This window comes from Knufia obscura, assembly GCF_036327395.1.
Source record: "Knufia obscura strain CCFEE 5817 isolate CBS 148926 chromosome Unknown scaffold_13, whole genome shotgun sequence".
Classification (NCBI taxonomy): Eukaryota; Fungi; Ascomycota; class Eurotiomycetes; order Chaetothyriales; family Trichomeriaceae; genus Knufia; species Knufia obscura.
In genome coordinates, this window is record NW_027042699.1 from 917694 (window position 1) to 944126 (window position 26433).

The 26433-nt window shown below is 51.3% G+C and overlaps 11 protein-coding genes across 11 annotated transcripts; 6 read left to right on the forward strand and 5 right to left on the reverse strand.

Annotated features, from left to right (window-relative positions):
- Window positions 1-272: 272 nt before the first annotated feature.
- PMZ80_009508 (uncharacterized protein) lies at window positions 273-876 on the forward strand (the record flags this gene model as incomplete). The annotated part of the gene is made up of 2 exons (XM_064877902.1): window positions 273-371; window positions 418-876. 2 exons carry the CDS (start codon window positions 273-275, stop codon window positions 874-876), a joined length of 558 nt encoding a protein of 185 aa, XP_064726627.1.
- Window positions 877-1557: 681 nt separating this feature from the next.
- On the forward strand, window positions 1558-3168 carry PMZ80_009509 (uncharacterized protein; the record flags this gene model as incomplete). Its single annotated transcript, XM_064877903.1, has 1 exon — window positions 1558-3168. The coding sequence occupies one exon, from the start codon at window positions 1558-1560 to the stop codon at window positions 3166-3168; it is 1611 nt and encodes a 536-aa protein (XP_064726628.1).
- Window positions 3169-3385: 217 nt separating this feature from the next.
- PMZ80_009510 (uncharacterized protein) lies at window positions 3386-6367 on the reverse strand (the record flags this gene model as incomplete). The annotated part of the gene is made up of 1 exon (XM_064877904.1): window positions 3386-6367. One exon carries the CDS (start codon window positions 6365-6367, stop codon window positions 3386-3388), a length of 2982 nt encoding a protein of 993 aa, XP_064726629.1.
- A 680-nt stretch (window positions 6368-7047) lies between these two features.
- Window positions 7048-8634, forward strand: PMZ80_009511 (uncharacterized protein; the record flags this gene model as incomplete). The annotated part of the gene is made up of 1 exon (XM_064877905.1): window positions 7048-8634. One exon carries the CDS (start codon window positions 7048-7050, stop codon window positions 8632-8634), a length of 1587 nt encoding a protein of 528 aa, XP_064726630.1.
- Window positions 8635-9609: 975 nt separating this feature from the next.
- On the reverse strand, window positions 9610-11934 carry MRE11 (meiotic recombination; the record flags this gene model as incomplete). Its single annotated transcript, XM_064877906.1, has 1 exon — window positions 9610-11934. The coding sequence occupies one exon, from the start codon at window positions 11932-11934 to the stop codon at window positions 9610-9612; it is 2325 nt and encodes a 774-aa protein (XP_064726631.1).
- Window positions 11935-12477: 543 nt separating this feature from the next.
- On the forward strand, window positions 12478-13327 carry BCP1 (Mss4p nuclear export; the record flags this gene model as incomplete). Its single annotated transcript, XM_064877907.1, has 2 exons — window positions 12478-13161; window positions 13217-13327. The coding sequence occupies 2 exons, from the start codon at window positions 12478-12480 to the stop codon at window positions 13325-13327; spliced, it is 795 nt and encodes a 264-aa protein (XP_064726632.1).
- Window positions 13328-13354: 27 nt separating this feature from the next.
- ARO7 (chorismate mutase aro7) lies at window positions 13355-14247 on the reverse strand (the record flags this gene model as incomplete). The annotated part of the gene is made up of 2 exons (XM_064877908.1): window positions 13355-14102; window positions 14153-14247. The coding sequence occupies 2 exons, from the start codon at window positions 14245-14247 to the stop codon at window positions 13355-13357; spliced, it is 843 nt and encodes a 280-aa protein (XP_064726633.1).
- Window positions 14248-14556: 309 nt separating this feature from the next.
- MDV1 (Mitochondrial fission protein) lies at window positions 14557-16669 on the forward strand (the record flags this gene model as incomplete). Its single annotated transcript, XM_064877909.1, has 3 exons — window positions 14557-14640; window positions 14692-16332; window positions 16382-16669. 3 exons carry the CDS (start codon window positions 14557-14559, stop codon window positions 16667-16669), a joined length of 2013 nt encoding a protein of 670 aa, XP_064726634.1.
- Window positions 16670-18218: 1549 nt separating this feature from the next.
- Window positions 18219-19205, reverse strand: PMZ80_009516 (uncharacterized protein; the record flags this gene model as incomplete). Its single annotated transcript, XM_064877910.1, has 1 exon — window positions 18219-19205. One exon carries the CDS (start codon window positions 19203-19205, stop codon window positions 18219-18221), a length of 987 nt encoding a protein of 328 aa, XP_064726635.1.
- A 1073-nt stretch (window positions 19206-20278) lies between these two features.
- Window positions 20279-22837, reverse strand: PMZ80_009517 (uncharacterized protein; the record flags this gene model as incomplete). The annotated part of the gene is made up of 2 exons (XM_064877911.1): window positions 20279-20957; window positions 21033-22837. The coding sequence occupies 2 exons, from the start codon at window positions 22835-22837 to the stop codon at window positions 20279-20281; spliced, it is 2484 nt and encodes an 827-aa protein (XP_064726636.1).
- Window positions 22838-24862: 2025 nt separating this feature from the next.
- PMZ80_009518 (uncharacterized protein) lies at window positions 24863-25806 on the forward strand (the record flags this gene model as incomplete). The annotated part of the gene is made up of 2 exons (XM_064877912.1): window positions 24863-25582; window positions 25630-25806. The coding sequence occupies 2 exons, from the start codon at window positions 24863-24865 to the stop codon at window positions 25804-25806; spliced, it is 897 nt and encodes a 298-aa protein (XP_064726637.1).
- Window positions 25807-26433: the final 627 nt, after the last annotated feature.

A 26433-nucleotide genomic window follows, 5' to 3' on the forward strand; every position in this document is an offset into this window, starting at 1 on the left:
CATACGATTGCTGAGTAACTGTTGCAGTTGGAATTCAGGTGCCTGCGCTGAAGCAACGACACCACTGAGGCCATGTAGTCAGAAGATGTTCAAGCATATCTATAAAAGAGTATGGACTTTCCCGCCTCCTCCAGCATACAGTGTTCAAGTTAGCCAGCAAACTCAGCGCCTCAAAGTGTCCAGAGCCAGCAAGAGAAGCGCCAACACCAAGCTGGTCTACAACAAGCTTCTGTACACATTACAACGAATTAGCATAAACTCAACCTACCAAGATGTCCTCTGAACACCCAGAAAAGATCACTGGCGGCTGCCTCTGTGGTGCCATCAGATATGAGATCTTATTCGACGAAGGAAGTGCATGGCCACCAATGGTAAGCAACCACCAAACAATCGACAGTTCTCCTCTAAACTCATCAGATCGGAACCTGCCAATGCAGCATGTGTCGCAAATGGACAGGCTGCCTCTTCTCAACCGATTTGGTCGTCGAGAAAACCCAGATTTCACCTGACTGGGACACTTTCGAGTCCTTCGCCCAATACGAGTCCAGTCCAGGCACCAAACGAGCCTTTTGCTCAAAGTGCGGAAGCAGTCTGGCCTGGTTCAACCATGATATGCCAAAAGATGTGATCATCTTCGTTGGCACGATCGATGAGCAGTTCCTGATGGGTAAAGTCCTTGAAGGCACAGTCAAGGAAACCGAGCACGGAAAGCACTTTGAGCGCGGGACAGGGTATGCGAAGAAGCTTACTGATGCGAGCACTGCCGGCAATCTGTATTGGCAGAATGCGATTCCTGGTGTCACTGATCATTTGGCCGGACCGAAATTCTTGCAGCACTTCATCGATAAGGCGCCGCTTCCAGAGACGACGCCATGAAGCCTGCCACGAAGAAATATCAACCTCAACGACAAGAGTATGTGTAATGCTTCTTGGATCCAGGACAGGGGCGTACAAACCACGTTCGACCAATGAATGAGTTCCCAGATACAAAAGAGCACGCCTTTCACGAAAAACGTCTTTCTGCTACATTTCTATCCTTTCCGCGTACGATCGCGGTCGCGTTCCGCACTGACCTTCCAACCCTTGTCTCTTGCCCCACAACCACCAACCCCAGGTGCTGCGGGGTGGCGTTCCAGCACGAAAGTGTCCACGATGTTGCATGAAGCAGAGCACATCGGTACCATCGCTGTTCTTCTGCTTCGGCACATCATGAGCCTTAATACATCTTCTTTTGGTTCAAACACCTCTTGATGCCTTCGTCTTCGATATCAAAACTGTCAAGCTGATTACCGAGCAGGGTACCCTAGCTAACTTCTCTGCTATCACGAATACAGGCTGGTGGTGACAACAGCAGCCACCCGTCAACCACGTGGGACCTTACCTGGTGCATCAGTGATACACCGATCAACTTTGACACCGAAGCGAGAACTACTATTCCTCCTCCGACAAGGCCACATCCAGTCAAAGGGGTCCGCCTCGACGAAGACATCAGCCATTCGACCTCTTCACAACCCTCGCCTTTCTGAGCACCTAAGCGAGAGAATACTGCCCACCACAATGGCAATTGACACCCTCCTCGGCTCGCTAGCCAGCTACTCACTCGAACACCCTCTCATCTTCACTCTCACTGCCCTACTCAGCGTCACACTAGCCTACATCGCCATCACAGAACTCCAGCGCTCCAAGGCACGAATACCAGGTATCACCGGCCCACCCGGCCTCCCCATAGTAGGCAACATCCACCAAATCCGCGTCAACGCCGCCGAGCAATATCGTCTATGGTCCCAAAAATACGGCCCCGTCTACCAAATCATGCTCGGCAATATCCCCGTAGTTGTCATTAACAGTGCCGCCTCAGCCCGCGAGATCTTCGGCGCAAACAGCCAAGCTCTAAGTTCGCGTCCGGAGTTCTACACCTTCCACAAGGTCGTCAGCAGCACAGCAGGAACAACAGTCGGGACATCCCCCTTCTCTGAATCCCTCAAACGTCGTCGAAAGGGTGCAGCAAGCGCGCTCAATAAACCGAGTATAGCAACGTACATCCCACACATCGACGTCGAAACACGTGCTTTCGTCCGAGAATTCCTCGAATATGGAGAAGCAGGCACGAAACTCGTGGATCCAATGCCCATGATCCAACGACTCAGTCTCTCCCTCGCACTCACCTTAAACTGGGGCACGCGCATAGCCTCACAATCCGACCAATTCTTCAACGAAATCACATACGTCGAGGAGGAAGTCAGTAAATTCAGATCCACAACGGGGAATCTCCAGGATTACATCCCCATTCTGCGCCTTAACCCCTTCAGTTTCGGCTCTGCCAAAGCTCGTGAAATGCGTCGACGCCGAGACACATACCTAACCAAACTCAACAACGATCTCGACGAACGAATGTCAAACGGCACACACCAACCCTGCATCCAAGCCAACGTCATCCTCGACAAAGAAGCGAAACTAAACAAGGAGGAACTAACAAGTATATCCCTCACCATGCTCTCCGGCGGTCTCGACACCCTAACCACCCTCGTCGCATGGAGTATGGCCCTTCTCGCCGAACACCCCGAGATCCAAGCCAAAGCTTTGCACGAGATCCGAGCAGTCTACCCAGCCACTGTGCAGGGTATCCTCTGTGACTCAAACGACGACCAATCAATCCCCTACATCGTCGCCCTAATCAAGGAATTCCTGCGCTATTACACCGTTCTCCGCCTGTCCCTCCCACGCGCATCAACGAAACCCATAACATCAACATTCACCCCCAACGCAACAATCCCCACCGGCACAGTCGTTTTCCTAAACGCATGGGCCTGTAACATGGACCCCGAGGTCTGGGGCTCCGAATCCGATGCCCTCACATTCCGCCCCGAACGCTGGCTCGAGAAACCGGATGCGCCGCTGTTTACGTATGGACTGGGGTATCGGATGTGTGCGGGGAGTTTGTTGGCGAATCGGGAGATGTATTTGATTTATGTTCGGTTGATTAGTGCGTTTAGTGTTGAGGGGTGTGAGGCGGTGGGGGTTGATGGCGGGGAGGTGAATACGCATCCTGTGAGGGGTGTGGAGGATCAGACGCAGCTGGTTAGTGTGCCGAGGAGGTATAGGGTGAGGATGGTGCCGAGGGATGAGGGGGTGTTGAGGGAGGCGTTGAGCAAGGAGGCGGGGCACTAAAGAGCAACTGATTGATTCGGCGTTGTGGTATGAAGAGGCTAATGAGGAGAAGTCTGCGTGTCTCGGCCCGGAGTAGAACACTAGCTGGTAAATCTACATACATTGCAGCATCCATCAAGACGAAAGTCAGCGGAGATAGAGCGCTTTGGAAAGATTACCCACCGAGCCTACCAGAAGCTAGAATCGAGTGGATTGACAAAGAGGAATCTCAACATAATCACGGCATGTTTTGTCCCTCCTGATCCCTTCGCTGTCTCTTCTCAATTCGTTCTCGTAGACCTACAGCCTGCTTACATGGTACAAGAAGCGTCTGCGGGCCTCGACTGTGCAACTGCTGTTTCGTCCATGCCTGCATCTTCTCGTTCTGCTCCGTCAAGAACTTGATACACTCGTTGAAATCCTTATCCCACGCCGCCTGACTCGTCGGCTGCAACGCAAACAAGTGAGCTTCGATATGGCCAAGAAAGAGATAGAAGCTCTGTAGCACGATGAGGACATCGTAGGCCGGACTGCCGGAGAGGTCCATGATCGCCTCCGGGAATAGTCGGTCTTTGAGGCCTGTGGAAACATCATGGCCGAGTTGCTCATTAATTTCGTACTTTTCGGTGATGGGTTTCAGCTTATCGATACACGCTGTGGTAATGCGGTGCATGACTGACATGCCAGCGCCGATCTCGAAGTCCACGCCTTTGACGCGAGGGATGATATGGTCGCAGATGTCTTGAAGGGTGTCAAAGGATGTGAAAGTCGCGCCGAGCCAGTACTCCAGCATACGCTCCAGTTTCTCGTCTCCGTGGACATCACCTGGGTCATCAAATTTCGAGCTCTGCTGCTCAAGGTTCTTGACTGTGGGTGTTTGCTGTTCCGGAGCGTGAATCTTGACTTCACCCGGTGGGATCTTGGTGACTCGCACAGCGCCAGATTTGAACATTGGCTGTTTCGACACGGGATCCCATCGTTCTTGAGTAAGTTCGTTAGCAGCACGGGCCCGACCATCGTGGGTGTCGAAGTAACCGTAGTGCATGGGTGTGAAGACTTGTCCGACCTGGATGTCGCCGACTCGAGCTACGACCTCGATCTTACCTCGACGACTTTCGGCAAGGACCATGTCTCCTTCTTGGATGTCAAGATGCTTGGCGTCGTGCTCGGAGATCTGGATGTAGTTGTCTGGATCCGCATCTTGAAGCTCCTTCGTTCGACCCGTTTTCGTCCGGGTGTGGAAGTGTCTGGTCCGACGACCTGTGCTGAGCTGGAGCGGATATTCATCATTGGTTGCTTCAGTCTCGGGTAAGTAGTGACATTCTTTGAGGATGGCTCTTCCGCCTGGGTTGACAGCCTCATACTGTGCTTTTGTGACTGGTGCACCTGTCTCGAGATCGTGGCCGAAATCTTCGCAGTATTCCGTATCGGTGAAGAATTTCCCGTCACTGAAGAGACGTTCTGTGCCATTGGGATGCTCTTCGTTACAAGGCCACTGTATGCCTGTTCCTTGTGATAGCTTCTCGTAAGACATGCCACTGTAGTCGCAGGGTCGTCCTTTGGATACTCCTTGCCATGCCTTGAAGGCCTCTTCCGGCGTCTTGAACGAAAACAGTGGTGAGCCATCTTTGCCTTTGAAGTCCATTCGCTCACCAAAGTCGATGAAGATGTCCATGTCAGCCTTGGCTTCTCCAGGTGGCTCTACAGCCTTGTGTGAGATGTGCACAGTTCTATCGACATTTGTAAAACAACCTGTTTTCTCACCCCAAGCGGCTGCCGGCAATACCACGTCAGCTATCGCTGTTGTCTCATTTGGGAATATGTCTTGCACGACCAAGAAAAGACCCTGCTTGGTGAGAGTCTCACGGACTTTTGGCAAATTTGGCAATGACACCAACGGATTTGTACCGTTAACCCATAACATTTCAATCAAACCGCTGTCGATGTATGTCATCATGTTCTCGATATGAGTTGGCTGGTTCCAGTGGGGTAGTCTCGTGAGTTCGATATTCCAGAGATCAGCAAGTTCCTGCATGTGATTTGGGTTAAGGAAATTTCGAAAACCTGGAAATTCTCCATCACAGCCGGCCTCGCGATTGTTTTGCGCAGTGGGCTGACCATTCATCTGGAAGATTCCGGAGCCTGGTTTCCCGATGTGGCCGAGGAGGAGGTTGATGTTATTGATTTGACATGCTGAGGCAGTGGCTTGATTGGACTGATAGACACCCTGGAGGGCTGTTGACAGCAGTGAAGGCGTTTTCCCCAGAATATCCGCTGCCCTTTCGATGTCTGCTTCGGGCACGCCAGTGATTTTCGAAACAACATCAGGAGGGTATTCTTTGACAACGTTGGCGAGCTTTTCACGATTGACAACATGCTTGCTGACAAATTCCTCGTTGATATAACCCTTCTTGAAGAGCAGATGTTCGATGCCATTGAGCAGGGCGCAATTTGTGCCAATTCGAGGGGCGAGGTGTAACGTAGCCTTCTTTGCACTGTTCGACTTCCGTGGATCAATCACAATGATCTGCGGTGGATCAGGACCTGCCAGTCTATCGAGAATTCTCGACCACAAGACGGTCTGAGTGGCGCTCATATTGTGACCAACCAGCATGATACACGATGTGTGGTCGATGTCAGTGTATGAACCGGGCTGACCATCCGATCCGAAATTCTCTCTCATCGACGCTGCTGCTGTAGCTGTGCATAGACGAGTGTTTCCGTCCATGTGCAAGGTGTTGAGCCCTGCCTTACCGACCATGGCCAATGCGTAATACTCTTCGAGAAAGAGCTGACCAGTTGTGTAGAAGCCGATTCCATGATTGGTGAGACGTTCCTGGATGTTCTTCGTGCGTTCCACGATCAAGCTCATAGCTTCGTCCCATGTTGCTCGTTCAAGCTTGCCATGTTTTCGAATCATTGGATACTTCAACCGGTCGGGATGACTGAGTGATCTCCAAGAGTACAAACCTTTTGGACCAAGACGACCGTGGTTGACTCGATCTATCTCCCGACCTCGAACGCCCACAATCTTTCCATCTTTGACTCCGATGTCCAGGCCACATCCGTTCGAGCACATGACACAGGCGCTTGTAACCCATTTTTCAGGCTCTTCATCGTAGTTCGCGTCTACTCTCGAGGGCCACGTACCTTTGTAGCCTTTGCGAGGCCCCCAGATGTCCTCGACAGCATCCCGAGTAGAATAGTTCATCGAACCCATGGTCGCTGTGCTCGTGTGTAGAGCTGTGTCCTTCCGAGTGTCAAACTTCAAGCAGCGGTCGACGCAAGGTATGTGAAATAGCTATTGTGGAATTGGTGGGCTGCGCTGAACAGTGGACTTCAATGTGGGTCGTCTGTTTCCTGTAAGCACTCTAGCGTAAAGCCAAAAGCGAACCTCGGGTTCGATATCCGGTGTCGTTTATTTGTTGTATTCTTCACTTGCAGGGATGCTGCATTTCCCCGGAACGCTTCTGCCCATTTTGATGAGTGATCGTTGACCAAGCTTGCCAGGTTGAGCAGAAGTACGGCAACTATCTGCGCTCCAACTTGCACTGCACAGGTGCGGAAATATAAGACGTTGCCGGTTTTCTCTACAAAACTCCCGTTAGAGTTCCGCTTGTGACGTAAAAGACTAAAAGATGCACCGCTATTTGCTCACTCATTGTCCGCGAAACCCGTTGAAGGATGCCCACTATGGTAGCTCGAGCTGCAGAGGGGCATGTAGCAGAGTGGAAATGGTTTATGTGAAGAAGAAACTCAGCCATCCGTTACCAGTGGTAACGGCATCTTGAAAGGTGACATCGTACATGAAGGTCGATTGTGAATTTCTGCATCAGGTTCCAAGCTCCGGAGGGCATATGAGCCAGGCAGGCTTCCCCAACTGATCGTGGACATACAACGATGAGTATGTCCTTCGGCTCTGCGAAGACTGGGAAGCTTGACGACAAGTTGATCTCGTACGATGATGCCTTAGCCATTGTTCGGGATACTGCCTGTGAGCATGCTATCTTTGAAGGGGACGAAAGGGTCATACCGACGTGCATGCCAGTGACAGAGCCTTGGACTGATACAGATCAGCTCGCGCCTGAAAGGTCCAAAATAGCTCTTCTCGATGCGCTGAATAGAAGGTCTGCTACCAGGGTCGTTGCGTCACAATCAACACCACAGCATGACACTTCTGCTATGGACGGCTATGCAGTATGCTCCAGCAGTACTCTCACAGCTAGCGAGGAAAATCCGTTGCTGCTCCGGGTTGTAGACTATATCGCTGCTGGTGACAGTCCGAACCTGAAATGGCACGATGGCGATTTGAGACCAGCGAGCGTGTGTGTGGAAATTATGACTGGAGCTCGTTTTCCGGAGAACTCGATGTCTTTTCTAGACTCAGTGGTCAAGGTCGAGGACGTGGTTGTCGGCGAAGATTGGTCCGCTGATCGTTCGGTGGTTTCGCGACACATCCTTCTCAGGAAGCCAGTGAATTCTTTTCAGCATAGGCGACCGGCAGGTAGTGATATCAAGGAAGGCACGGTAGTCGTTGAGGAAGGGGACATCATCCGACCGAAGCATATCGCTGCGCTTGCAAGTCTTGGAGTGGTTGACATTGAGGTCTTGAGGCCATCCAAGGAGGTGATCAACGAACGACAAATGAACGTGCCTGCCAAGCATCTGCGGATAGGTATTCTCTCAACAGGCTCTGAGATCGTTGACAGTTCCCAGAGGTGTCTTTGCTCCAAGCGCGCAGAGTTGGATAAGCAACGCATTCCAGACTCAAACGGACCATATCTGATCTCCACTCTGAGGAGTGCATGTCCTTCTGCTAAGGTCATCCATCTCGGCATTGCTGGGGACAACGAGGACGCTTTGACCGAGAAGCTGATGACCGCAATTGACACGAAGGATTTGGACATAATTGTGACATCAGGCGGCGTATCGAGGGGACGATATGACTTGGTTCGAGAGGTGGTAGAAACCAGACTGAAAGGTCGTATCAAATTTCATGGTGCAAGGATGCGACCTGGAGCACCTGTTTTGTTTGGGACCCTTGACACTCAATCAGGGAAGCGACCAAGCCCAGGCAGACGGCAAATTACGTTCTTCGGTGCACCTGGCAATCCTCTGGCTGCTGCTGTAACGCTCAGATTCTTCGTGCTCCCATACGTGTTGTCCTTGAGTTCGTGCTCTGAGCGTATTCAGCAGCCCTTGCGCCGTGGCAATGACGGCGAAGCCCCAAGCCTTGAGAACAACTTCGCATGCTATGGTGGTAGCACAGTTCGAGTGAGTCTTGGAACATGCAGACGGAAACCTCGAGACATGACGGTGTTTTGGTTGGCTAAGCGGTCTGGGAGCGACAATTCGGCAGTAGATATCCTTGATGACCAAGCGTCGTACAAGCTGAATAGTATTGTGCAGGCGGATTGCTGGGTTGTGATCTCTGCTGGTATAAGTGAGGTACACCCTGGCGATGAGCTTCTGGCATATTCTTTGTGACTATATTTCAAGGAGGATTGTCGTCTTCCACTTTCAGAATTGCTTGCACATCTGTCCAGTCCTGCGGCGTATTGACGTTTCTTATCCAAAGTGGATTGCTGGGCTTCACGTAGCAGACGTTCGAATGGTCATCATCTTTCGTTACAGTATGTTCGAAAGCTGGCATTTTCTCAAGTCTCCGGATAGCTTGGTTGGGGCCCAGCTTGCGACCGGTCGGTTCAGCAGACTGCACCATTTCCTCGAGTGCAAGCAAAGCTGCTGGCGTCCATATTGCCAGTAGAGGTTCGGAAAAACCTTGATCATTGATGAAGCAAGTTACTACTGCAGGCTTTCGGATGTGGGCGTCAAACAGCTGTTGTAGTGTCGCTGGCTCGATCATGGGGTAGTCACAACCGGTGACAAGCCAGGTAAAATGTCTGTCGAATAGATGAGCAGCGAGCAGTCCCGAGGCTGGTCCAGAATCGACTTGTTTATCGACCACGAACTCGAGTCTGAGATCATCCGGCAGCCTGCAGGAGCTCAACATTTGCTCGACTTCCTTCCTTTGCGTGCTGTCACGTACTGATAGGATGACAGTGGACGTCTGTCTCGATGTGCTTAGCTGGAATTGATGGTGACAGGTTATCAGTCGCAGGAGAAGGGGCTCAGTGTCAGCGTTCGCATTGCTGATAGGCAATGGAAGCGCATATTTGGAACTGCCCATGCGAGATGAGTTGCCTCCAACTAGTATGAGCGACTGCATGATTTGTGACCCGTCAAGCATGGAAGGAAGGAGTGATCGAGCTTGTACGCGTGGCTCGCGTGGTCGCGAGAGACGATGTACAATAGGTTTGAGCAAGAAGCCTCCTTGCGAACTGCTTAGCGCTTCGGCTACACTTAGAACAGCATGTGCAACTCGCAGAAGTCAGCGAGGTCAGATCATCACTTCATCTCATTTCCGACATTTGCATTACATGACATGACTTGGTTGACATGCTATCTCTTCCTTGTACTCCTGGAAGTGCTGGCCGGCTCAAATGCATCCTCGTCATCGTCGTCTTCAATATCACTCAACTCGACTTTCTGACTCTTCCCTCCGTTGCCCAAAACACTCGCTTGACTGGTCGAAAAGGTGAGCGTACTCTGTTTTCCTCTTGGTGCCGCAGTTCTTGCTGGTGTCTTCCTCGTAGATGGTGCTGCTGCCGCTGTCGATGGCATCTTCCGCTTGGTGGTTGTGGTGCTACTAGCTACACTGCCTGCCCTTGAGCCTCTTGCGCTCGCTGCACCATTTGTGGCCGCGTTCTTGATTCTCGACTTCGCATCAGGGAAGAACATAGCTTGCGAATCCGAGTCTGCGGCCTCCTCTTCGTCATCATCCAGCATGATCACATCTTCGTCTTCTTCTTCAGACTCCGATTCGACCTTTTTGCGACCCTTCCCTCGACCATTCATTGCGGCCGTTTTGGTGCCGCGTGTGGACTGGGTGGCTGCTCCTCGTCCCCGTGTACTCGTAGTACCACCTCTTGCACCTCTTCCTCTACCACGCCCTTTGGCTGAAGCAGGTTTCGGTGTGCCCACCTCTTCGTCGAACAGCTCCTCATCAGAGTTCTGCTCAACAGTAATCAATGCAGCAGGCTGATCTTCCCAGTCTCCATCGAGATCACTGTCCCAACTATCCGGCTTCGGTTTGTACCTCGCCTTGCTACCTCTGTTCTTCAATTGTCCCTTGTTGAACATGTCTTCCAACTGAGATCTGAATTCGTCGAAATGTGCTGCCAAATCCTCCTCTTCTTCCTCTCCTTGGTCTTCTTCGTTCATGGTCACCAGATATCGAATCTGCTTTGCGAGTGAGTCGTTGATGAAGAGGTCCATAGCATGCTTGTCGTCTTTGTCGATGTATTGGTTCACTGCATCGCCGAAGTAGTTCTGAGGTAGGATAGTCAAGGATTGCGCGTTGAGGAATTCAGAGACTAGTTTTGCGACTTTGATGTTCTCTGCCACCTCCGGCTTCGACATCAGTTCCTTCAGCTCTTCTGAAGCCTTGAGTCGGTTCGCCTGAGCAGTCTTCTTCTTGATGTGGAACTGGACGACATCATGACTGTTTGCAACTCTTCCACTAAAGCGATTGCTGAATCTTTGCGGGTTCTCAACCTCAAATTTCGTGATACCACCAGGCCCAGAGTGTTCGACACGTAGACGGATGAGTGGCAGAGGAGGTTCGCGAGGATCGTCAGGATCGTAGTCAGGGTCTTCTTCTTGAGCTTCTTGCCATTGCTGCTTTGCTTCTGCTATCAGCTCCTCGACTTGCGCCATGAGCCATTCTGTAAGCTTGGACCTGTAGTTGTCTGACTTGTCGGCGAGCTTGACAACTTCCTTCTGCTGAGCCAGCACAATATCTTTGTAGATGAAGGGTCTGATCGTCTGCAGCCGGATTGGATCTGATTTCATCTCTCGACCCGTTATGCTGAGGATCGTGACATGTTTTGGGACTGCTTCCCCCAGGGCGAGAGACGTTGCGACTGATGAGCCTGGTTGCATGACTTTGAAGCCCATCTCTGCATTTGTTCTTGGTTCGATCAGGCATTCGTGCTCATGACCCCAGATAACCAGATCTAGCCAATCTGGTAGAAAACTCTCTGGAAGATATGAGGTGGAGGTGTGAGCTGCATGATTCTGATGTACGACACTCATATTGTACCAGTCTTTCTGTTGTATACCAGGCCGCTGAAACTCCACCTTCCCTTCTTTGAAGGTCCGATACATCCTCTCGTCTCTTACATTGGACAAACCGAACAAGGCCAGCTTTGTAGTGCCCTTTTGAAAACAGAGAGGTCTGACCTTGATGTTGTCACTTTGAGGTACTCTGCCGAAATAGTTGATTAGACCGGACATTTCGAGGATATCGAGAGCTGCGAAATGGCCGTCACCCGAAGGATCATCATGATTTCCGTGGATCGAGAAGACCGGTATGGCCACGTTGATGTTCGTGTCTTCATAGTTGGCATGACCAATAGAGGCATCGAAGTGTTCCGATCCATCGCTAAGAAGCTCGAGCTCACAAGGTTTGTCTCCGTAGCAGTTCATTCGGAGGGAGCGCATGACATTGTATAAGGACTTTCGCGAGGGCACATTCTCGTGGAAGAGGTCACCGCCAAGCAAGACCATGTCGACGTCTCTCTCCTTAGCTAAGCACATTATTTCGTGAAAGGACTTCCAGGAGTCATCTCCACGGACTGGGTCCCGTTCATTGTAGCCGACATGATTGTCCGTAGCGACGAGGATCCTGATGGTGTCGGCCATGTCGTTGACCTGAGATGGCATGATGTTGAGATTGGGCTTTGTCCGAGGAAAGTGCTGATGAACACTAGGCTGGCACGACGCTAGCAGTCTGCTGCCTGTTTGACGCGTTGTCCGCGAGGATTGAGAAGTGTACGACAAGTTCGAAGAGCGATCATCATGGTCAAGTAGCACTATAGCGCGTCTATATGCGAGCAAAACGCGGCCCTCGATGTTTGAAGTGCAGGGAGAATGAAAGTGAACTTATGCGCTCGCGGGTTCACCCCAAGCGTGGAAGGAGCGACCGAGTCACTGCTGGCGCTGTTTCAGCTATCGAAAGGTCAAAATCATAGGGCTTCGGTGTCAATCATTGTGTATCTCAAATAACTCAAGAGATGTTGGTTTTCCTGGCGTCACCTGTTCCTTCTCGAGTTCATGGACATGTTCTCGCCGCCGTACGTTTTCGGGTTAGCTTGAACGCGCCTTATCGATAAGAAAAGTTGGCGGAGTTGTAATCGAGAAGCAGCCTGCCTCGAATGCGATGCTCTACTGATAGCTGAGTCGCAGCCTACAATCACATAAATCACCATGGCGAAGAGGAAAGTCATCGCAGAACGAGAAAATGGTGGCGTCGAAAAAGTGCTCAAGGAAGAACCCGAAGGAAGCGACGATGAGGACTTTGACAATCTGGACGTCGAGTTCGAGTGGTTCGACCCTCTGCCAGACATCGACTTTCATGGGATCAAGTCACTGCTGCAGCAACTGTTCGACGTCGACTCAGTCATGCTCGACCTGTCTGCACTGACAGAGCTCATTCTCGCACAACCCCTCCTCGGCTCGACAGTCAAGGTCGACGGCAAGGAGACCGACCCATACGCATTTCTGTCGGTCATCAATCTGCACGCGCACAAGGACAACCCCGCCGTGCAGACTCTGATCCAGTATCTCAAGAGCAGGGCGAACTCAAATCCCGCTCTTGCAAAGCTCTCTGAGCTACTCTCACAACCATCCGTGCCGTCCATCGGCCTAGTCCTCACCGAACGTCTCATCAATGTTCCCGCCGAGGTCGTTCCTCCAATGTACACCATGTTGCTCGAGGAGATCCAATGGGCGTTGGAAGAGAAAGAGCCATATCAGTTCTCGCACTACCTGATCCTGTCGAAGACCTACACTGAAATCGCATCTGCGTTAGATGAGGAGGATGATCGGCCGAAGAAGAAGAAAAGGGCTGCAGGCGCACCCGAGCCTCTTTACTTCCATGCAGAGGATGAGGTATTGCAACGGCATGCTATATGCTCTGGCGGGTACAACTACACTACTCAGCAAGATGATGGTCACTCAGATTCGAAGCGAGCTTTCCAAGAGCTGGGCATCCGACCACAAAGTCATGCAATCCTTATCGAAGCGCCGAAGTTTGAGGGCGCGGTCAAAGAGGTAGCACAATACCTTGCTCCGCAGGGTTGAATCACTCCCATTCAGTACCCTTCAACCTCTGCATGAGGTATTCGACCTCGACCACTTTTGTAAGCGGAATGACAACCTGAGCATAGATCTTGACGACAGCTTCAACATTGATCTTCTCATCTTTCGAGCCACCAAGAGCTGGGTCTGTACCATACGTCTTAGCCTTCAACCGCAGTCTCTCCAGTACCTTCTTCTCGACTGCGGCGTCTGTGATGGCATCGTCTATACCCTCTCGATCCTCGGCCTTGATCAGCTTGACGAATCGATCTGTCTCTTTACGGAACTTGCTCTCAGCCACGAACTTCCCAAAGTGTATCCTCCTGCTCAGCGCCTGCAGGCAAGCAATATCACATGTTGCAGCACTGCCATAGTTTTCTTTGGTTTCACCTCGATCAGTCCGTCCAAAGTCTCGACATGCTTCTGGGAGAATCTCTGCGATGTACTTCTCTTTGATGGTGGAGTTGACATTGACATTGTTGTCGTGGAGGATTTTGGGGTACTTCAGCGGCTGCATCATGGGTCTCTGGAGAACTTGGGGGAAGAAGGGGTATTCGTCTGGTGCATCATATCGTCGGACAAGGGAGTGTAGACGCTCTGTCTCGGACAGCATGTAGTCTGCGAGGGACAGTGAAGGAGGAAGTGCTAGATTGCTGGTCGGTATGGGAAGAGTCTCGGGATTGTAAATGGCGGCATTGAGGGGGAATTGTACTCGCTCGATGAGGTGAAAGGTGATTGTGTCTTCGAGGCGGCTAGCGTGGTCAGTATCGCAGTAAAGCAATGTCTCGGATCAGCCGCTCACATCAACTGGAATCGAATATTTGCCAGATCCAGTGCCTTGGAGGGGTCGGATAGATCTATGGCTGTGTCCATACTTGCAAGCAGTGCAACACTCATGCTGTCGCCGTGAGATACAGCAAACTTGACCTCCTCGTGTGAGACATACCGGCTTAATCTCCTTCTTGTATCAGTGCTGCAGTCATAAATGTTGCGTAGGCCTGAACAAAACTGATGTGGATGTGATTTGTTGACTGTTTTGTGCCTCGCATACTGGTGCAGGCGACGTCATGTTTGATTTGCCAGGGATCTTCCGCTGTCCATGCCTCGTGCTGTTGTGGATCTCCTCGTGAGCCTCAAGCAGCACGCGACTTGATCATCTGCCACATATAACATCATCCACCGCGGGCATCGCAGTCCCTCACTCGCATGGCCACTCACAGCCGAAATGTGTCGCAATCCCGAAGAGCAAACGACAGCGACAATGAATCTATCCTCGGCGCTGTTATCGATGTACCAACACCCACCATTGCCCATAGCAGCATCTACTAACACTGTGATCAGACACGTCAGCTCGAGGCTTTCGGTCGGAAGGTCACAACCACAGCCAGTCACTTGATGGGTGATGCCTCGTCAACACCACATTACAACAATGCCATGACCTCGATACAACGGTCGATGCGCCGGCCAGGCATGCAGCGATCCATGATGTCCTTTACCAAGACCGCGCCTACCGAGCTCGTCAGAAGTAAGATCAGCACCAGCGAGATAGCCCATCGGGCGGTAGCTTTCATCAGTGATGAGCAGCTGCACAATATACCCGAGACCGATCACAGCTACAGCCTGTTTCAGGGTTTCCAAGCAAGCCTGCCGGAGGTGGATGAGAAGGAGCACAGAAAAGGTCACAGAAGGCGCGGGCAGAAGTTACTTGCAGCTGGTGCAGGTGACCTTGATGAAGATGGGCCGCCGAATCTAGCAAGCTTGAAGAAAAGGCGGAACAATACCAATCACCGCCTCGAAATGATGGGCATAAGGAAGAACATGTGCAGTTCCGAGATTAGAGAGATCGACAACAAGATTGCAAACCTCAATGCAATGCGGAGGATCGTGCTGGACCGACTGGCAGGTCTGGAAGGTGAAGAGGTTGAAGTTGAGCAGGAATTGTTGCAGCTTGATAATCAGATTGAGGATGTTCAAGAAGCCGAGGAAGCAGTGGCACATTTAGAAGCGTCGACGGCCACACTAGAAACAGGCTCTGGACAACTCACACCAACCGAAGACCAAGCGATGGATGCGAGCTTCATGTCCGAGTCCATCTACGAGAAGCTGCCCTCCGTCAAGTCTCCCAAGTCGCCGAAAACTAAGAGGAGGCCGACATACACGAAGCGGAAGAGCATGCCAGTCCTTCATGAACACCTTGAGCCAGGGAGTAGCATACGCACCATCCCAGCTCACAACGATATCATCACGGCGTTGGACTTTGACGCTCCGTTCGGCACAATGGTTACATCGTCTCTCGACGACACAGTCAGAGTTTGGGACCTCAATCTCGGCAGATGTATGGGCTTCCTGGAGGGGCACACAGCATCTGTGCGTTGCTTGCAAGTTGAGGACAATATCGTCGCGACTGGCTCCCTCGATGCCACAATCCGGCTATGGGACATTTCGAGAGCGAAATATGAGCCATTCGAACATAATGTAAACAAAGAGGACGACGACGGGTTGGGCTTCGGCAATGAGGGAGAAGACGAGGCGCCACCTCCACCACCCGATGCCATGAGCGACTGCCATCTCACCACCCTCGAAGCGCACGTCGATGAGGTCACAGCCCTGCATATTCGTGGTGATACCCTCGTTTCCGGATCAGCTGACAAGACGCTACGCCAATGGGATCTGGTCAAAGGCCGCTGCATTCAAACGCTTGATGTCCTCTGGGCAGCAGCACAAGCGAGTGCTTCCTTATCTACCGAAGAGAGCACCTGGCGTCCTACAGGAAGAGGCACAGACACAAACGCTGACTTTGTGGGCGCACTCCAAGTCTTCGATGCTGCGCTTGCATGCGGAACAGCAGATGGTATGGTTCGACTGTGGGACCTAAGAAGTGGTCAAGTTCATCGCAGTCTGGTAGGACATACCGGTGCTGTTACCTGTTTACAGTTTGATGATGTACATCTTGTTACGGGATCTGCTGATCGGTCGATACGAGTATGTATTTCCTCCTCTCCTTTTCGTTTTCGCACTAACCCATTACCAGATTTGGGATCTTCGTACCGGGACAATACACGATGCCTACGCCTACGACAATCCTATCACATCCATGCAATTCGACGCGCGGCATATCGTGGCCGCAGCAGGCGAAGATGTCGTGAAGGTATATGATAAAACGGACGGGCGACATTGGGATTTGGGCGCTGGCGTGTCGCATACTGTGGAAGACAGCATGGAAGGCAAGACGACGAGTATCGTGGAGGAGGTCCGACTCAAGGACGGCTTCCTGGTCGAGGGTGGACGAGATGGACAGGTCGGTGCTTGGACTTGTTGATGTAGCTGCCAAGGTATGTGTATAATTCGAGGGTCATGCTCAGAGCGTTGAATTTGACTCATGCATCGCCTATGAGTCAAGGTCTGGTACCGCGCTATCACACTTCGGTCTGTCGCTCCCACAGTCAAAATTCAAACATAGACGTTCATGTCCTATTGCACACAAATTGTCGTCCAGAAGAGTAGCTCAACCCGGCATGGTTGCCAAATTTCAGTGCTCATGATTTTCTTGAGGTTCAATTCCTCGCCTCTTCTTTTGCTATTTTGCAGAAACTGAATGGACATCATGTCTTTTTGTAGCTCACTGTGGTTATACTATGGCAGTTAGATGAAGGCCACCCGGTCGAGTCTATAGCTATCGTATGAAGTACGTCTATTGATTGCTCAGTGTGCCTGATACCCCGGATCCACTCCCATCCCTATCCTTGTTACCACTCTCCTTATCGTTGCTCACGTGCTACGGAGTACACCCCAATGTCTTTGATTTATATACCAGATACTCAAACTGTATGCTCAGAAGAGTAGCTACAATAAATGGTCAAAACTTCGGTTTCTGGGTTCGATCCCCTTTAGCTGGCTTCCATCCTTTCGGGGGTGGGAGTTGCTCTTCTTTTGCCATTTCACGCTTTTTGCTGCAATGGCCTTTCGAAGTGACTCACTCATTGGGGAGCCCGCTGCTGATGGTCGCCTACTGGACTTCCTTGTTCACTAATTGTTTGTGAACTATGTGTTCGAACCTGCGAGTTGTTCGTAGAGTCGTGTGCGTTGTGAGCTGGGCATGTGAGGCGTTGTCAAGAGGAGGACATCGTGGGTGTTCTTTTGATCGAATAGAATTGGATATCAAAGCAAAACTGGCTCCAGAAGCTGCTTCTGATTCTTCTGCTTTCCTGCCTGCCTCATTGACCTGAACAGCACGTACTACGTTGATTGTTGTCATACCTTCACATATCTTACCTCTCGTGGCGAGCTGTGCTTGTTCCTGCATGAGTATATTCGTGAACAGTTTGTCGTTGGCGATTCTGCTGCTGGCTGTGCATCGGGCTTCTCCGGGGGGTGATAACGCTGATCTCCGCTCGTTGCTGGCGAGCTCAGTGGGAAGGTCCGCTGCCCGAAACAGGACTTTTGGGGCACCAGTTTCAGGGAGTCGTTGAAGCGCACAGCTCGGTGGGTTTGCCTCCCAAACTCCATGATCTTCAGCTGTCGACTCGACCTTCACCACGGAGGAGCACTCCGTTAAATGCGACCCCAGCAAACTATATCTCGGTCTTCATCGTCATCACCGCTGTCAGCACGGAGGAAGTGATAGTAAGAGCACCAAGAGTGGGAACGTCGGACAGAGGACACAGCGCACTGCATGAACCTCGTGATAATATTCGGAAGGATTAAATTTCTCGCTCATACTAAATGGACTAAAGCACAGTACAAACTCCTCGCTATCAGACAGTCTAATGTACAAACATCATCATCATCATCATAGATCATTCTTCGCATATCGCTCAATTCCAGACTCCTCGCTACTATTATTGTACAATTGGTCAATCATATGCTCCTCAAGCACGTCCAGACAATCTGCCCAGGAAACCTCGTCGTCCCGTCGACTCATTGGATGATCGTGGAGACATATCCGCACCATCGGCACCAACAACCTTGACTGGCTGGGTAGCTCCGTTGGAAGGCATCTTCTCATGGCGTGACCGGAACACAGGCGATCGAGGTGTCTTTGGTGTCATTGGGTCGCGAGTAGACGAGGCTGATGACGAGCTGCTAACAGAACTATTTCTGCGGAACCGCTGGTTAACAGGAGTTCGTGGCTCATGCGAAACGTTCGTGTTTGTGTTCGTGGTGGTGGACGTAGTTGTGATTGAAGTTGGGACTGCACGTGGTGGAGTTATGGTGTGTCCCAAACCGAGCTTCTCGATTGTGGTCGCGAGTTTCTCGTTGTATGGACGTGGTACACCGTCGTAGGTCTCGTGTTGTGGTGCCCTGTGAGCGGTAGCCTGGAACTCTTCCATGGATTTGACTGGAAGTTGGGACATGGTGTGGTGTTCCGCACGGTTGTGGTGAACTTCGTGAATGGGTATCGTAGTGTGCACGACTTCCTCTTGGATGGTCTCCTTGTAGATGATTGGCTGGACCACCTCGTGTACGTGGTGGTGCCAATGTTCGCCAACTACTGTTGGTAGTTGCGCAGTCGAGTGGGTTGTGGGCTCAACGACGAGTGTATCCTTGAAGTGTGCAGCAAGATCTGCGGCCAGACGCTTGGTTGCCTCCACATCGTCATGTTCGAAACGAGCCTCCTTTGCTGGCAAGAGATTGTGGGTGTGCTTGGTGGGAAGGGTCTCGTGGTGAGACAATGGCTGCACTGTGGTGTGGTAATGGTCGAGATGGACTTCTCGGTCAACCGCTTCGGTGACTACCTCATCTCGTGTTGGGTAGACATGTTCCCAAGTGACTGCAGGTCGAACAACTTCTTCAACATCAGTGAAGTGACCCGTCCGGGCAGTGTGCTGAGCGACAAAGTTCTTGGCAGCTTCCATTGCAGAGATAGAGGTCGAGTATGAGGAAAGAGTTAGATTAGGTGGGAGCTCTTTTGAGGTACGGTGGAGAAGAAGGGAAGAGTACTGATTGAACTGCTGTTACCTGAGCTATGAATTGTGCTTGGGAGAACATGATTCTGACCTGCCTCAATGTGCCCTTATATCTATCAGCTCTGTATACCGCGGCCAGCTGTTGTATGTGACATCAGCGCAATTTTAGGCTGTTCCCCTACACACACCGATCTCCGCGAGAAGTTGTGTATATTGCAGCGGTATGACGATACTCATCGCGTCAAGTTCCCGAGGGCGTCGTGCATGATGCGTCTCGTCCCGAGCAAATTGGGCCCATGCGTGATCTCGAATGAGATTCAGTCGAATCGAGGAGAAATTAGCCAGAAGAACTATGCAAGATGACATGTATATTGTGGTCTATGCCCATCTGGATCCTCATTCGGAATTACAGACCCTTCCAATTCATGATCAGCCACAGCTTGGCTGGCGCCTGTCTGAGCCACACTTAGGGAAGCAAAAGTTTCTCATTGGTTGGAGGAGGGCAGCGCAAACCTACGTGTTCATATCCCCACGTACCATCACGTTGGCACGTCCTAAACGGTCTTATCAGACGTCACTGTACAGGCTACGGCCTTCCAGAACAAGTCAGTTCCTTGTTTTGGGACGGGTTGTGAGGAGAGCCGCCTTCAGGTCTCTTGTACCGTAATGTGAGATCTCTATCGCTTGTCTTCGACCGATGGCATCACACGACATCTAATAGCGCTATCGCCGGCAACGACCATTAGTGCGGCCCACGCAAGGAGTCGAGCACCTAGTCGTCCGCATGGTGATCGATCTCACGTGCATGTCTCTAGCGGCTCTATCATACGTTCAAGCAGCTACCTGAACGTCGTTACGCGTCAGGAATGTCCGGAGCTCAGGCTCGCTGACCATCTGCATGATCCGCTCGATGGTAGTGTTGTTTCACCCTCAAGAACCTCCAGCAGTGTTATACCAAGCAATACGATGACATCGTACCATGAGTGACAAAGGTTACTTGTATAATCTACATAACGAGAGCTTTAAGCTCCATCCTCAGATCCATCATCTTCCTTATCCTCTCCTTCCTCGTGGTCCTCTCCGTCGTCTCCTTCCTCGCCGTTCTCGTCGTCCTCGTCTCCCTCGTCTTCCTTATCTTCCTCGCCGTCCTTATCGTCCTCATCGTGCTCGTTGTCCTCATCTTCCTCGTCTCCCTCGTCTTCTTCAACTTCTTCATTCTCACCTTCCTCCTCACCTTCCTCCTCATCTTGCTCGTCGAGCTCCCGACTACCGTCGGGATCATCCCCCGTATCATCAGCACTTTCGGAGACTACATCATCCTGCTCCGGACTCTTTCCGTCCCAGTCATCTTCCTCTTCCGAATCCTCGGTCTCGTCCGATGATCCTTCCGCTCCTGTGGTATCTTTGTCCGAAGCATCGTCGTCTTCGTCGCTAGTAGTCTCGTACTCTGAGCTCGACCTTCGGCGCGAAACCAACGCCATAATATCCTCCGTCGATGCCGAATCCTCCGAGATCTCACCCTCTGATGGCTCCTTTTCCGAGACAGCTGGTCCCTCCTCTTGCTGCTGATCTCCGCCGTCATTAGCAGCATCTTCGTGTGTCTCCTGGGCAGTGGTCGTATTCCCACCTGATTCATCGTTGTCTCCGCCATGTGGTGCGTTCGCAGCTGGGGTTGCTACCGGAAGCTTGTAGATTTCGTGCCTGAAATTAATGAGTAGCTTGCAGGCTTCAGGTTTTTCCAAGAATCGCTTCTCGACCGGTTTGTTGTAATCTTACTTCTTCCACTTCTTTTTCGGCTTCTCAATTTTGCTCCCAATTGGTCTCGTCGACATTCCACCGGTCTTATGACTAGCCCTCTTTGCAGCCTCTTCGTACTGTGCCTTCTCATACCGTTGGTGTTCGAATGAGTCTAGTTTCTCAACTGCCTTGTTCACAGGCTGAAACCATCTCAACCATCGACGACGCCACTTTTTGACCGCGGCTCTGTCTTGAAGAGTACGTTTCTTGAGCTGTTCCTCAACCCAGAAGAAGCGCTCCTGGGCATGGATCATGAGCTCAGCAACCGCCTGAAGTCTCGAATCGTATCCTTCATCCTCATATAATTCATCTTCCGAAGGAAAGGCGAGTACATTCCGCACCTGAGTAAGTTCCCAACCGGCTTGTGCTTGCTTGACGCTACACCAGAAGTCGACTGCAGACACAAAATGACCATTTTCTTCAGCGAATTGCCTACGTTTTTTGAAAACTTCAGCCACACCTTCCCAGATGCGGTGACGGCCCTGCGTGTGAACGGGAACTTCACTGTCATCGTTGCGGGACCAATGATTCTGTGCTTCAGGACTGTTGGACAACCGAAGGCGGTAGTGCGCAAACGTTTGCATGCACAGCACGTGTAGGTTTCCTATGTTAGCGAATAAGCGCCGGCCTGCTTCATCCAGCTGGCCAAGCCTCCGCGAAAGTCCTATCAGCCTTAAAGCTGGGCGTGTGTATGTATCCAGGGCGATGATCTCGTTTGTGGCTAAGTAATATGATGGCATGCCTTCGTCCAACAAGGAGCCATAATAGTTTAGTGACCAAAGAAGACATGCAGTCAAAGACGTGACGTCCCAATCTGCGGTCAGAGTTTGCACCAGAGTTTGTGCATTGTGTCGAGAATCGCGAAGTCCGCCGGCCTGGGTCACTGTCGTATGGTTCGTTCTCCGGATGGAATGAGACATGTCTTCCAGTAGGTTATCGCAGATATCCATGCATTTTCTCGAGTAGATAATGCAGGTGATATCGATTTGCTGGAATAAGGGGGTTATCTGTTCAATCAGGTAGCACAGCAAAAAATCCTGAAGCTTGTTTGCTCGGTAACATGCCTCTTGGACCTCAATGGCGTCGCACTGGCAATCGCCGTCAAATTCTTTCAAGTCAATGACCACAGAGGACAAAGTCTGCAGCTCATCAGGGTTCGACGCCTCGTCCTCCCGAATGCTGTTGTATTCTTCGATAAAATCTGGTGACCTCTCAGAGAACAGCTCCAAGTAGTCTTTAAGCTGATCCCATCCGTTCTGTGCAAAATCTTCACTGCCACCCTCGAAGGGGATGCAATCACACATATGAAGCCGAAAGACCACGTAGAGGACATTTTTCATTTCCTCGTCCAGAGCTATGCCTCTGAGCCTTTTGTTGACGCTTGTAATGGCCCTATTACTGCCTATTGGACGGGGAAACTGGGTAACTCTCTTGGTACTGTAGTGCGGCAGCATAAGTTGTCCAAGGATCGCTAGTGTGACCTCGTCTGATAGCCGCGAAAGATTTCTGGGCTCTGATGCGGATGTCTGAGCGCCGGCAGACGCTTGATCCGGATCAGTGTCGTGGTCAGGTGAGTCGGCACTCGAGGCATTGTTTCTCGACCTGTCGTCGGCCTTCTTGCTGGTCGACTTTGTCTGCTTTTGCTTCTCCCTCGACACGCTGCTGGTGTTGTAGATACGTCCGCTCCTAGTCGTATGCTGCTGCGAGGTGGTCTTGCGTTTCTTCCTTGCCGGTTGGGCATCGGTGTCGTATGACCTGCCATTTCTCAGCTCGCGCTTTACCATTTTGAGCTCGAGTGTTGTCGCAGCTGATTGTTGATGAAAGCAATAGATTGCGAAAACCTAGATGGAGGGGTTGTATCTAGAAGATGCGTGGTCCTCAAGGACAAAGATTCGTGTATGTGGTCTGTGCACCGCCCATATTTAGCTTCATATGCCAGAACATCTATTCGAGTCTTCCTGCTGCGCATCTTTGTTCACGAAACGCCATATCCGGAGTCCAATCTCAGGTACGCTGGCGAGACCGAGCCAGCTGAGCACATGACGAGCCTTTTGTAATAATCGCTGTCTTCATCTGGGGCGTTCCAGGTTTGCCGAGACGATCCTGAAATGTGACCCAGGACGTGATGGGCTGGATGCGACAGATCTTCGTAGTTCCATATGGTCAGAGTTCGCGTTGTCAGAGCCTGTCGCAGCATGCATTCATGCGCCAGAACCGAAAATGGACGATGTAAGCTGGCGTGGGGCTGTGGCGAGTGACCGTTGTCAGATGGAAGTCGATGCATTGCGAGGCTGTGGGTTCGATATCAGGTGAAGCAGCAGGTGTTTGACAGCTGCTGGATTGTTCTCGTTGGTCGTGAGAAGATGCTGCGATAAGTATTCGAGGAAGAGACATGGTCTGCAGCAGTCAGCTGGTAGTGCTTGCCGGATGTCCCTAAGCATGGGCTGAGATGTTAGGACTTATAGCTGCAATATTGATGATGAAAGAGCTATCAGACAGGGTGCGTAGGAAGAGGCTCAAGAAGCTCAACTGACCGAGCCTGTTGCGGCAGGCAACCTGCTATGTGACTGCTTGCCTCACCTGGTCCAAGGTTGTGACTTCGCGAATGCCCAGTGTAAAACAGAGATCAGACTGCCCGAACACAGGCAGGTACGTGCCAGGTACCGCCAGTATGTTGTCTTCCTCCGTTGGCCTTCGGTAAGTGTTTCATTAACGCTTCGCTCGGAGAGATAGCAATTAGAGCAGGTGGTCAAATCTACTCACACCACGAGCCATGAGGCATGATACAGGTGCACGTGCTCTTATATATAACGTTGTTGGCGTCAAGTTTCGAGTTGCGACGGAGGCTTTTGGCAGGCCGCTGCCAGGTACTGGAACGTCGCCAGAGTAGGATCTTGTAACGTGAAATCGCACACGAAAGCCAGACCACGTCACTCTAGGTGCAACGATCATGATTGTGGGTGATGATCTGAGACCACACCACTGCCATACGGCTGGCGAGCGAGACGCTGATCTAGTATGAAGGTATTGTTCAGAAGGATGAAATTGAGGCATGCCCGAGTACATCAATGGTCGAGATGATCCAGCGAGGCCAGGTAGCACTTATGGGCGGCGGACGCCAAGTCTGGTTGGCTTGATTTTGGCCCTCGGGCCGGGAGAGTGCCCGGACTGGCACCATAGCCCTTGCTCAAACGAATCAAGCTGTCCCCACTCTTTTCCTTCTGCCGTAGTACATTACCTTCTTGCTTCTTACAACAGATTTAGCTACTCACCACGTCGATCAGGTGTGATGGAAAGCCATGTTGATCGTGATGACACGAAGTATCAAGGGTTGAATTTCTGCCGATGATTCCTTCTGATGTATCGCTAGCGTAGCAACGAAAATGTATGGATGGCTTTCATACCTGCTGATCCTGAGTCAGTCGTCAAGGGCGAGCGCGATCCCAACTGACCGACAGCATTGTCTTTTCGCAAGGTAGGGACAGAGATGATGGCACCTGTTGATTGAGGCAGCAGCTTCAATTCGAGTGGAAAGAACGCGTTGCCGCGTCACTTCTCTGGATGCATTAATTCATTTTGCACGGCGATTACATGTGATCTCAACCCGAGTCGGATAGCTTTCACTGCCATTGACTGAAAAGTGATCAAACACATTCTCAAGCAAAGTTCTTTCGTTGATTCTTGTAATGCTTCCTTCTTCTTGGCTGTCACGACCAACCCTTCTTCGGAGTCAGGTGTGGCAAGGTAAATACATACAGTGACCTTCACCAGTTCCATCCTACACGAGGTCAGCGAAGAAGTTCTACCCAATGGCCGGTTCTATCGAGACGACCGCTTCGGAATTCGACAGATGCGCAGATGTCTCGACTTCGCCGACACACTTCAGACTTCTCCATCTGCCACAAGAGATCCAAGACATCATCTATGACAAATACTTCGGAGACTCATCATTGTGGCTAGAACGATACAGGGAACCCTTCCCACCATATGTCGTCCAGCTTGACACATATCGTGTTGGCAACCTTCCGCGACTTGACATCGACCTTACGTGCAAAAGAGTGCAGGGCGCTGCACGGGCGGCACGAGTCAGAGCATGGACACATTTGACGGTTGAAAATGCGTCGGTCACAGACGAGCAACCAATCGATGCTATTGCCCGCTCAGATCGTTTCCTTTGGGTGCGCAACAACATCAGCAGTATCGAGATCCAGCAAATTTGTTGTGATGGTAGCTTTCCATCTTTCGATAGCCTGAAGCAGCTCGTGATTAACTGTACGAAGCTTCATAATATTCGTCTTCACTTCCAGCACCAAACAGCAAGTGCAAGTGAGGCTGAACGTGGACACGATTTTCTCAATGAGCTCTGGTCCGAGGACAAGATCGACGAATACCTGATTATGATGGAGAAGCTACAGCCTAGAAGTCTCGCGACGATCCTGGCGGACAAATATGGAGACGACTATAGCTTGACAGCAAGCATGCGTACGTTACAGTGGTGGCGCCGAGACCTTCGAGTTGATGTGTATCAGGTATACTAGCCATCTTCGGTTTTCCACTTTCAGCTAATTCTTGGTAGACTGTGACCGTGCGATTCACCGAGGCAGGTGCCGAAATCCTGTCTGTCGATTTCAGATCAGACGAACCAGAAATTACCAGGTATCTAGTACAACGAGGCAAAGGCTATGCCGCTGATTGGGAACCCTTCGGAGAGGTGGCAGAAGAGGAAGGCGTGCAGGATGAGGATGAGGAATAAGTGGAGGCGTGGATGCTTGTCTGAGTCAAGAATCAACCTGCCGCGAACCATGAATGTCCGAGACGGGTGCGAAGAAGCAGTCACGCACGACAAAGATGTCTCATTCGCGAGACGACGAAGCATCGACCAAGATGGGCTTGGAGCTTCAAGCAGCTTGGACGCATGTGGTGATTTAAGGAAGAAATCCGGTCAGTATGCTAACATCAAGATGCTGAGCCAACACACGCTCCAAGAAGGTTACAACGAAGCTTAGTTGGCATGGACACTGGCACAGCAGCCCAAGTCAATGGAGAGTCTTGCAGGTAGTTCTCATTCGTGGCAAGACCGAGGATATCAGGCGTACAAACTGTAGTGGTCGCGGATCGCAGGATGTGGTAGCTGATCACCGATTAGATACTAGCTGGCGGGCATTCTTTCATCTTGAACGCAGACGCTTCACGCAACAGCTCCAGGTGGAACTCTTGAGATGGTATGTTCGAAAGTGAAATTTGCATTTGTCCTCAACTGTTCGAGCATGCGTCTGAACCCGGAGGAGCACCTGTGCAATATGCTGTACTCTCCTGCTCTCTCGTCTGTCCCCACGCAGCTAGATCTAGCACAATTACCGCCCGCAAGAAACCACCCAGA